This window comes from Chamaea fasciata, unplaced genomic scaffold (genome assembly GCF_029207755.1).
Source record: "Chamaea fasciata isolate MVZ Bird 193981 ecotype frontalis unplaced genomic scaffold, bChaFas1.0.hap1 SCAF_3, whole genome shotgun sequence".
In the NCBI taxonomy this organism is placed as follows: Eukaryota; Metazoa; Chordata; class Aves; order Passeriformes; family Sylviidae; genus Chamaea; species Chamaea fasciata.
Genome location: NW_027094088.1, coordinates 24393686 through 24406053, shown reverse-complemented (window position 1 = coordinate 24406053; position 12368 = coordinate 24393686). Strand labels below are relative to the sequence as shown.

General features: G+C 35.5%; 1 protein-coding gene across 2 annotated transcripts in view; it reads right to left on the bottom strand.

Moving 5' to 3' along the window:
* MTA3 (metastasis associated 1 family member 3) overlaps positions 1–12368 on the bottom strand; it is a 132423-nt gene that overhangs the window by 82454 nt on the left and 37601 nt on the right. For both annotated transcript variants that reach the window (XM_066178379.1, XM_066178380.1), the window contains exon 6: positions 11999–12116. In XM_066178379.1, the coding sequence (XP_066034476.1) occupies positions 11999–12116 (118 nt within the window). The remainder of the gene's footprint in view (positions 1–11998; positions 12117–12368) is intronic.

Below are 12368 nucleotides of genomic sequence, written 5' to 3'. Positions count from 1 at the left end.
GCTCAGCTTTCTGAATGAATCCAGCTTTCAGGATATGCAAAACAGAGGTGTCAGCTGCCGGATCCTTAATTCCATGGGACAGAAAATCTGTAGCTGTGGGGTCACAGTGAGGCAATAGATCTATCCATGGACAGAACTGGACACCAGACCAAGAGTTTCAACCAAAGAGTTTCTCCAAGTAAGCAAATTCATTTATTCATGCAACCTCCTGAAATCAGCCAGTTTTGATGTGTGTGTCAATTCCTCAGGCTCACCAGACATCTAAGCAGAAAAATGTGAAGGCATTTGTAAAGTCACATGTTCTTAATGTTTAGCATATAGATGAGAAGTCAATTCATTGTCTTCATCTCTCTGTTTTAGTTTTGTACTTGTGGAACAGGAATATCTCTTAGCTAGCATTGCAAGGATGTGGAAGAGAGGTACCAGTTGGTTCCTATCCTCCCCTAGATGAGTCCAGCACGCAATACAATGAAATTTCTTTCACTGAAATATGGATTTAGCAGATAAATCATTTAGCAGGTTGTTTCCAGAACTCTTTGGGAGTATACTACCTGCAGGTAATCTTAAATGTCTTTTTGAACATAGTTTCCTGTGCTGTTTGTGTGCCATCACTGTAAAAAGAGGCAACTAATCAGTGAAAATGAAGTTTCAATTCATGAACCACATTCTCATGCTGCTATTTAGACAGTCTGCAAACATTTTCTGTAACTTTCAGGGGAGAAAAATAGAATCACATTGAATTTTCTTGTACTGTATATGAACAAAGTTCCAGACATTAAGCCTGTCTGTCTAATGTAAAATCTGAGCTTTCTCCTTGGATGAAAAGCACATTAGTTCCTCACTAAAACAGCCAGCATATTCATCCTGCATAAAATTCTTATTACTCATTTTTTTTAAATCATTTGCAATTCTCACTAGTACAGATTTAAAAAAAAAAAAAAAAAAAAAGCAGAAGTTCAAAATTTACACTTAACTCTTCAAAATATATAATGGGGTTATGCACAAATAACTTCTCTGATCAAAACAACATGAGAAAGCTTAGATGAAAACTGTAGGCAAAAGAAAAATCATTTGTTTACCTTTCAATTTCAAAACTATCTCCGTTCTGCTTTAGCTTGCCTGACAGAGGTATACTCAGATTTCAGTAATTCAGATAAGGAGTTATATGCTTACACAAATCTCATGGTAAAAATTTATGAATGTAAGACCTGTATAAGGACTAGAAATGAAAACCAGGCTACATACATAACTATAAATGAAAGATATGGGATAAAGGTCTGTTACGTGTCTACAAGCTTTTAAACTGCTATTGGGCATTTTTAAAGCCAACAAAACATGCATAGTCCAATCACCACTTATCCTCTAGAGCTCGAGTTTATAAAAAAACATTTCATTATTCTGCACTTGAAAAATCCCTTTCGAAGTAGAGCTGTCTCCTATGACCTTAAAGTTCTCTCAGTGTTCAGCTTTAAAGTACTTATAATTTAATCACTCATGATCAAAAGACAAGCACTCACAAAACACTCAGAGCTTTAATTCATCATGTTCTAAATTCCTAGAAATTAACCAAAAGAATTACACTCGAGCTCAGAATAAACTGAACTGCAACCACACATTAATGACCAACTTTTACAAAATGCTGCATCAAGGACGGCTGGCTTATGGAAATACCCAGTGATGGAAGGAAGGAACAAATGAGGCTGCCTCTTTCTCAAAACCCTGAAGAACTGTTCTCAGTTTTGCTGAAATTCCTGAAATAATAACACGTGAGGTAATAGAGTTTTCAGGAAAGCATGGTGAAGATGATTCTGAGTGTAAGTAAAATAACAGTGAAGTACTACATATGAATATTATTAGTATTTAAAATACTTGCTTTTGAAAAAGGAGTACTACAATGCAGAGACATTGTAGTCTCAAAAAAACAAGGAAAAAAAACAAATAAAATAACAACCAACCAAACAAACAAAATAAAACCCAAAAACAAAACAAACCCACACGAAAACCAAACTCTGACCAAATTAAAATGAAATCTGTGGTCCTGCAGTTTTGGGTTGTATTGGTTTTTTTAAAAAGCCCTAATGTTAAAAATATGTACATTCCCTGTTACTTAAGCATTCTAAAGAGAAATAAGACTTTTTGTGCAAATAAATGTAAACAAAAAAATTTAGAGAACTTTTTGTTTAGGCTGAAATGTAAAAAACCACATTTCATCTGCATCTGCTATTTGTTTTTCATCTTCTACAGAACAAATTTAGAAGAAAAATCAGACTTGCAGTAAAAAAGCAAAGAAACAAAAATCTCAACTTACAATGAGTCCTTTTAGGTGAAGTAACTGAAGTAGAAAATACCAGCAAAGTCAATTAAACACCAAGACTTTGCTGCTTGAAAAGTGATTGGGGTGCTCACAGGGATAATAAGCACATAATAAATAACTGTACTCTTCCATAAGACTGACTACCTGACAACTCAATTCCTATTTGAACAATCTCAACCAAGGCTCTACAGCTATTATTAGCAACAAAATCTTTCTGACAGCAATCATGCACAACCTGCCACACCAACAATGCAGCACAGACCAGACCGCTCGTGCTGCACTGCAACCTGAGGGCCACTTTAGGCATTTCCTTCAAGCTGTGGAAAAATAGGAGGCGCATAACAAACACAACACTAATAACAGGAGCCCAAGTCTCCTCAAGGAGCTAAAGACAGCAGGGTATCATGGCTCTTTTTTTACAAAGACCAAAAATTTGACTGACCTCAAGCATAAATCAAACTTGAGAAAGGCAGACATGCTTTTACAATTCAGGGCAACCAAGGAACAAGAAACTAAACAATAACAGAAAAAACCTGCTCCAAATATCCCCAAGCAGGACAACCCACATAACTCACCTCAACTGTTGAACAGCTTTTATAAAATCTAATTGATAAACAGCACAATTTCCAACTCTTGATCTTATCCTTGTCTGTTAACATAGAAGTAGGGAATGTTCTGAGAACTGAAGCTCAGAAATTTCCATGACCACATTTGGTCTGTTTGATCAAAATTATACAAGCACCTAATACCTCAACAAATTGGACCAGAAGGCAACAAGTATTTTTAAACAATATCACTGAACACACTTCATAAAACACTATGTTTTATAATGCAAAGCTTCAAATACCTAAATGAGCCCTCTGTATAACATTCAACCGCAGCCCTAAACTACAGATTTTCCTTGCAAATGGATGATTAGGCAGAAGCAAAGTCTTCTCTGAAAACAGGCATCAAGAGGCCATTTACATGTGTTTTGTTTAATTTCTAGTAAAACAGACAAAATTCTATAAATATGCTTTTAATTGCCCAGCATGAAAATCGATAACTCAGCTCCCTAGAAGCAAGACTGGCAAAAATGATGTAAAGGATATTATAATCCTATTAAAATTTGACATGAACAACATTGTAAAGTCTATTTTACTGTTTGTGATAATCAAGCATTTGATCATTAATTATGCAAAATTTACTGTATGAGCTTAATAACAACAAAAGTCTTCAAATCTGACAAGGGACTATCATGTTTAAATTAGCTAACCCTCAAGAAACAGCTCCTTCTTTTAGAAGGTATTATAGAAAAAATTTCATGTTAAATCAAAGTCAAAAATGCAACCAACAGAAAACCCATTTGAGAATAAAATATATTTGAGCATATATAACCAGGAATTTTATTATTTGTTAAGATTCATCTTGTCTAAATATCTGATCTATTTTAGATATACATTTTCAGATGAGATGAATCAAGCCTCAGCAATATCTTTCTATTCTGACCATAAAGGTGAGTCTTACTGGGTTAGCACCATCACACCTGTTATGTCTGATGTTCTACTGCAGCTTCCACAGATAGGAACTCCTAAATCTGCTTGTTATATCTTTTGTTCCATTCATTCCTTCTGAAAAATGCATTGAAATAGAAAGCCATCATCTTATAGTTGAACCAAGATTCTAACCAACATTTTGAAGTTTTCATTTATTTTGCTGCTGATTTACCAGATTTTCTGTCAAATATAAAAATTCAATGCATTTCACATTGAGCTTGGTGAGATCGATTTCTGCAAGGTTCCTAGGCACCTAGAAGCAAACCTGAGTAAGGCATAACAATCCCCTTTTTTACTTGCCCCTAAAGGTATTTTTTATTTCAGACTGTGAGCTTTGCTTTCTGCTCTCTGGATCCCATAAGGTCATCTTGACTTGACAAGAAACCTGGTTTTAGACACTGTGAACTCCCAAACTGCTGTATGTGGAACAAGGGAGGTATGCAAGCGAGTAGATGCACTAGTTCCTCAACACTGTCCAAAAATAACTTTATGGTTGACAGCTTTTTCCACGAAAACCTTTCCCTCACACACTGCTGACTGAAAAGCCTAAAGGTGCTGCTGTTGTCACCTTCTGTGGGTGCACAAGAAAAGCAACTCTTCCTTTGATCATACCTAAGCAACTGGGTTTTACTCCAATTCCACTTATTTATTCTTGTAATGGCACTTTGTTTCACTTACAAATGAAACACTAACATGGCCCCAAAATTATCAGGCCTCATGACTTTTTAAAGGCAGTTATATACAAAAGGTTAGACAGATAATATTGGTGAAACACTGAACTCAGGAAAAAAAGGCAATATTTTCTGAATTTTATTTTCTAAGAACTACTTACTGTATTAATGTGTCCAGTTCATATCCAGCAACTGTCAAAAAAGTGATCACTTAGCACAAATTACAGACCATATTTTCTGGAAATCAATAGGACACAAAGACACAATATTTGTTTATCCTGTCAGATATTTCTCACAGATATGCATTATCTGTCTTCAGAATATCTGGCTGTCCAATTTTTAACTGAAATATTTGAATACAGATCCTTCTAAAAATATAAAGAAGACTGATTATTATCATCTCACAATAGAATTATATCATTGCAACTACATCAATACTAACAGAAATAATCCAGCACACAGACTTTTGACAAGAGAATCAGATGTTCAACACACTCTTACAATGGAGTTGCAGTAAAAAGCACAAAAACGGTGAAGACTTTAGAAAGCACACTTGAAGGCATTAATTTATTATTTTTCAAAACAAAAAAAAAATAGAAACTTTGAATAGTTTCTGTGTACGTTATCCAAAATTTGTAGTTTAAATTTGTCCAACTGCTTCCCTTCTTTCTATTAAGCACTCAATTAATTGAACTGCATTAATTCTAAAATGCCTTGGCTTCAAAAACGAAATCAGTTGCACAGCAAGTGCTATTTCTAGGCACTCACTGGGCATTTATTTTCAGGTGTGCAAGAGGGACTCCAGCTTTTAATTTACAATTTTATTAACTAGAAGAAAAAAAGCTCTGAACAGAACATCTTTCCTCCAGGCTGCTTCTTCCTCCATTTCAGAGACTCTAATTCCTCTTCTGTATGTCTTAGCAGGGGGTACTCTTCTTCCTCGCCCCTCCACACTCTTTGTATTGCTTTAAATGGCCAGAGCTGCTCCATAAAGAATTCCCTAGGGGCTCCTTTTAAAACCAGATGCAAGAGATAAGCAGCACCGGGCTGGGAACAGGACTGCAGCTGGGAGGGGACCATTAGCATGTGACCCTAAGCATCCCTCCAGGCTATTAAAACAGGAACTTGCAAACAGTCTGGCATTGCAGGTTGGCTGCAACTCGATTAGGACTAACAGCCAGTTCTCCTTTTAAAGATAAACCTTTAAACCGAATCATTCCACATCATACTTGTCAATGTCTTGCTGCTTGTCTCCTTCCACACACCTCTGCACGGAAACTGAAAACTCATTCCCCAAATAAACTCTAACCCTTCCATCCCACATCCCTCTCTGACATGCCTCCATTCTGCCCAGCGCAGTCTGGCTCTACCCGACCTGAGCTGCACTCAAAGTCCTCAGAGCAGGCAGGATGAGCAGAGATCATCATTTTCGGATGAGCCGAAAGGAGCTGCTGCGCACAGGCAATTAACTCAGCAAACATTGCTTCCCTGCAGACACTTCCCTGCTCGGATAACCTGCGCACACCGCTGGCTGGGCACTGCTGCCGCTGGGATGCTGCCCAGGGTGTCACAGGAACCCGCTGTTGCCTAACATCCCTTCACTGTCTGCCTCACAGAGCTGCTCCTCTCAGCCCCTTCATTCCTGAATACATTTCATCTATTTCTGAAAGATATGAGCAAAGGTACTTTCGTACGCTTTAATGATCCCTCCAGCTAGAAAAAAATTGGGGACATCGCACATCACACAGGCAGAAAACTGTCCTTGTCGTTGAAGCACATTAGTAGATGTGGGGTTACTTTTTTTCTTGTCACTTTTCTTTTATCCTCCTATTTGCAACAACACAGAGAGCATTAAAATTACTAAAGTCTTCTCAGACCACCAATAGAGTCAAAAGGTCTGTAAACTACAAAAGAGTCCAATATTGACAATCTGATCAATTTAAAAAGGAAGAAAATAAGAGAAATTCAAATTAATTGTTGGAAAAGAAATCAAATTAATTTTCCACTGGATGGAAGTGGAGAGGTTCATATGCATCATGATAAAAGTTAAACCTTAAAATGATGCATCTATAGGAGAAGTTAGAGAAAAATTATACACTATGAACAGTAACAAGCTACTTGAGTTTGGACAAGAATCCTCTCCAGATTTCTACAGGATCTCAGGAATACAACAGCTACTAATCAAGATACATGAGCTCAAACCAAATTGTGTTATACCTAGGGTGTGAAGGAGGGAATGTGGGCAACCATGCATAGTCAAGGCTCACAGCTATGCCAGCCAAATTAATCAAAACTGCAGCCAAGACACAGTGGTCAACAGGCTTTTCATAAAGAAAAAACCTGAAGTGCTGAAAAAGGATCACAGAGGTTCATAAGGAAGCTCAAGGTGACAGCCTACTGGATTTCTAATAGGCTTTAAACAAATTTTAAGAAAACTAAGAAACCTCAAGTGACAAGATCTCCCGCAGGGATAAACAGCTGATGGTTTGATTCAGCATGGTCCTTCCTACACTGCTCGGCTGCTTTTTGGAAAATGCTGATTTCAACACTTTAACATCTTACATTGCCTAGCACCACACTGTTCTACCAGATCCTGGTACACAAAAACAAATGCAACTTCAGAAATTTTATCTTTAAAAGTTACTTTAAAAAAAAAAAAACATAGGAAATTGTTATTCCAAATTGTAATGATTTTCTTGAAAATACCATTGTTTGGTTGGGATATTTTTTGCCAGAGAATTACTGCAAAAAGTTTCACTAGACTTACATACCATGCCCAGGATGCAGTCATGATAATTTTTTTTTTATTAGATTTGTTTAGAAAATATCGTTTGCTTCAGAAGTTTTAATAGAGCTTTGATGGACAGAAGAACAATTATTGATCTTTTTTTACTTAGTTGCAGCCTTTCCACTTGATTCACAACACCATGAGTGAATGAAGGCAAGCATAACTTAAGAAATTACTCATCTGGCCAATGAGATTACTGTAAACAATTGGCTTCCCTATTTGCAACATGACTTCAATTGTATTTGTTTAGCCAAGCTGTCGTGCATTTTACTTTGTGCAAATGCATTTAAATTGTGTGACAGCTGCAGTTAGGCCTATGGTGGCATGCATGAGGCAGAAAGAGCAGCGTAGGCATGTGACAGGAAAAACAATGCATTAGATGAACTCCTACAGAGCAAAAAAATGCCAGTTTCTCCCATTCTTAAGCATTACCCTACTACATAAACTATACCCCTAAGGCCATGCTAGCACTTTTTTCTCTCTCATTCTCTGCTTTTTTAGCCAACCATGTAAAACAACCTGTTACTGCATCAGTTGTTCCAGTGCATGAGACACACTGGTTGAAACACCAGAATTGAAAAACATTTGGATTTTAAAGCTGTGAGACAAGTAAGAATCAATGTTATATAAAAAGTCTACCAAGAATCTAAATTAGTTTGCCTGGGTGCAATCTCCCTGTACACAAAACATGACTGAATAAAATCTGTTAGTTAAAGGTGACAATTTGATCATACACAGAACAATTTATAAAAATATGCCTTGTAACTAAGTTACAGTAATAATAATTACTTGCCTAAACCAATACTGTATAGGGTTTTGTTCTTGTTTGCTTAGGGCTTTTAGCTTTGTTTATTGAAGTTGCTAGTCACAGATTTTACAAGCTGCTGATCAAATACTGTAGGTGAGTGCACCACACAGCAGCTTCTGGCCATCACATGCAGAGAACTAGATACATTGCCCCTGTACTGTGGAGTAGTAGGGATGCTCCACAGAAACGAGATACTCCTTGCCCAAATTCATGCACTTGATTCTCACAGATAAACCTTTTTATTCTTGCTTTGCAGAGAGGAGAAGAATGTTACCCCATGCTGGAAACAGGTGTGAAAACAAGCTGCTACATCCACAGAATAAGCCACTGAAAAATGTGTTGTTAAAACAAAGAAAGGACATTCTTCAGTATCCTGCTAGCCAGAATTTGAGTCAATTCTGTAGAACAGTCTCCCTTCTTCCAGCATATTTAAAGCAAATAAAACGACTAAAAATCTTCAAACTAGTGTGTAGACAGGCTGTAACACTTGGCTCTGGGGAGACAAAAGACTTCACACAACCATGAGATCATTCAAACCTGACAACTTTTACTCCCAAGTTTTACTCCCAAGAATGGTGACAACAAAAGTCAGAAGAGACTGTGGAAAGAAATCTGCTCTGGTCTTTCTCCAAAGTTACACTCTTTCACTAAATGTGTGATCTAAGCGATTTAGCTACACCATTACAAACAAATGTGGCATGGATTTACAAGGCTTACACATTTTCAACCAAATTAAAACTTTGTTTACATTTGTTTACTGCAATTGTGTAGAAGATTTATGATTCAATGTATCCTAAAGTGGAAAACCAGAAAACAGTTGAGTCTGGAAGACTTTATCATGCATCTTGATTTTAATGAACCTTTTAGTCTTTTGAAAGTAGATGTTCTTTTCATTTCAAAAATTAAAGAGTAATATAAATTTATCCAGTACACCCCTGGGGCAGGGAGAAGCAGGAATGCTGCACTGTCTGAAGTTTGACCTAATCACCTGGGTTTGCAGTATGTTTTAATCAAGGATGCAAAAATGGCAACATCAATGCAAGGAAAAAAGAATCTATTCCTACCAAAAATACACATAGTTGTCCAATAAACACACAAAAAAATCCAAAACAAAAAACCACCATAGTCCATTCAGATAGAATGTAAGTTATCACAGTATGGAGAAAGTGCAAGCAATTTGAAGTTTTAATCTACAAGAATTCATCAGTGTATTTACAACAATTTAATTTCATATTTGTAGAATATCTTTTTACTTTTCAGCCATGTTGTGACTGGCCTTCTGAAAGCTAATTTTAACTGGCTTTAGTCATTTGAATTGGATTTATATGCCAGTACCTTTGAAAATAAAACAACTGACGGTGTGTGAATATTTGTCTATTTTGTTTGTGGGATTTTCTGTAAATATAAAATATGCCTATCAACCACCTTTAAAAAGGTATTCTTCCTTTAGATTACAGAACAAGTTTCATGTGTAAATAAATTCAGGAATGTTTTTTATTTTATTTTTATTTTATATCATCTAATAATACTATTATTAGATGATATAAAATCTGACTTTTCCAAACTGACGAGATTTTGCCTAAATTCTCCGTTTTAATTTCAGGTGATGGCTCTACACTTTTAAAGAGTTACACATTAGAGCATAATACTCTGGAGATACAGATCACTATAATATTACACTTTTAATCACTTTTAACATTACACTTTACAGACCACTTTTAGCATTACAGGCTGAAAAATGTACATAAAGACAAAAAATCTTCACAGAATCCCACAGTTTCCAAATATAACTTTTCTAATCTATTAATTTTAAACATTGTTTGTATTTGTTTTCATGAAATAAAAGCCTTGACAGTGAATGGATCAACTTCCGGGCTGTCAGCTTACATAAAGACACAACAGCTGAATCACCTTTTGTTTTTCCTTGGAGGTCAGAGGGCTAAGGAAACATTTAGAAAAAAGTCAGTCCAAACTACCATAATTTAGACATTTCTATGCTCCCAAAACCAAACTCTTTTTTCCACCAGACACTTGAAAGAATTGCAGATTTATCCAACTGAACTACTCAAGTGCTCCAAGTACCAACAGCACCTTGGTTTGTGGGCAGCTTCGTGCTTACCAGTTCGGATGGATTATTATTTCCTCCTAAAGGCAGCAAGAAGACTGCACCACTTATTGCATTTTGGGGGTTAGTGGGGTGTGAGAAAAAGAAGGCAGTAACACACAGTGAAATCCTATCTTCATGATGTATGAGAGATTATCTACTCATTTTAACTAAACCAAGGATTTAACTCAAAATGTTAAGCTCCAGAAGAACTTGGTAAATTTAGTTTATATTCATATGGATTTTAACTTTAGAAAAATAATCAAATAAGTAAAATTTGAACAGGAAAAAAATCCCTTTATATGTAATATTCACTATTTCATAATTAGCCTCTGTCTTTAGTAACTTAAGTAAGAAGAATTCAGCAGGAAAAGACTTCCTGCCTGGCAGACAGCCCTAGTTTATCCTAAAAACCCTACAGTTCAGCCAGGAACTTGGGAATCACATCAGTACTTCCCAGTTGCCCCTCACACATTGAGACAGCCATTTGCACATTAGCCCTCTGGCACATTTTCCTCCTGAGCATATGAACATCTACAGGACTATTTTTTCCCTATGGCAGGTACATTTTACAGCAAGAAGAGCTGTGAATATAACCTGTTCATAAACCTATTCTGAAATAAGTCTGTACGCTTTATAAACAAACCTGAAGTGACTTCCTACAATGTATTTCTAGTCATTAAAATAAAAGTTAGAATAATAATGCAGGTGATGTATTAAATAGCATTCATTGTAAAAAAAATCTGCCACTTGCCAGAAATCAAATTATTTTTGTTTTATACATTTATGAAATAAGCGCTGTAGAAATTAGAAATAATGGGGGGTTTTGTGCAACAGAAAGAGTATAGCAGCCAAAAAAAAAAAAGTAGATCATGATGAATAGAAAACACAACATTTAAGGTTATAAATATATATGTTTGAGGCACTCAGAACTCCTTTTACTTACTGCCAACGATCTTCTCACATAATCCCTTCTTTTTAAAGAATAAATACCATGACTTTTGAAAATAGTATCTACAGCTAGATACTCCCAAAGAAACTTTTTCCCTTTTTAAAAAAAATTTAATTAGCAAATACACTTGTAAACATAACAAGACACAGTTACTCATGCTTCTTAAATGTGATACAAACATTAAATAAATATTTTACTTGAAATTTTGTTTAAAAGAATAGTTCTATGTAGCAAAGGACTAAGGCATAGGTAGTTGTGCTAGGTTATAAATAAATAAAATAAAACAAAATAAAATTTAAAAAGTATCAGTGATTATAAAGCTGTGCCAAGGCTGGCAATAGTGGTTTCAAGCCTGCTACAAAACAGACAAGATGCTTTAAAGAAAGAATACTTTGAAATAAGAAGACACAAAGACCTGAATTCTCTATGCATTGTTTCTTTTAAAAGGGAAGGAAGAAATACCTTTTTCACTTGTTTTACTACAGTGTTTTTATTTTACAAATGGGTTGCTTCTTATCTTCTCTCAATACCACCTATATTAAATAACTAACCACACCATATAATTAAATAAACAAATACCAAATGCCTATGCACAGACTGGAAATGGACATATTTTCAGCAGCTATTGAATTATTCTTTCCTTTTCCATAATATCAACTGGTGTTCATAAATTTTAGGTAGGTAGACCAAAAATTTGTGATTTAGGTAAGACCTACCAGCTCACTTTATCTTGCCTCTATGTATTAGCTTAGTTCAGAAAGTTAGCATGAGCAATAATGCAATAAGAGGACTTAATTTTTTCACTAATCAAAAATCAAGTATTTACCTTCCACAAGCATGTCTGGCACATCTGCTTGATATCTAGGCCCCACTCTGATTTCTCCCTTGTCTGCCAAAAGTGTTTTCAGTGATGGATCATACACCAATGAATAAAAAAAAGTATCCTAAAAAAAAAAAAAAAAAAAAAAAAAAAAAAAGACAACAGCGTAGTATTTTGCAACAATACTTGCAATAGCATAGTATTTTTTAAAATTAGGTTTGCAAACTTGTAACACCTTCCCTTTAGAAATTTGCATGCTTTACAGAACACAGATTTGGTAAATCTTTATTTTACATAATACAGATATTTCATGAGTGCTTTTAAAAGGCTAATCAAGACCTCTCATTGTTAGGACTTCCTTCATAACAGAGCAATA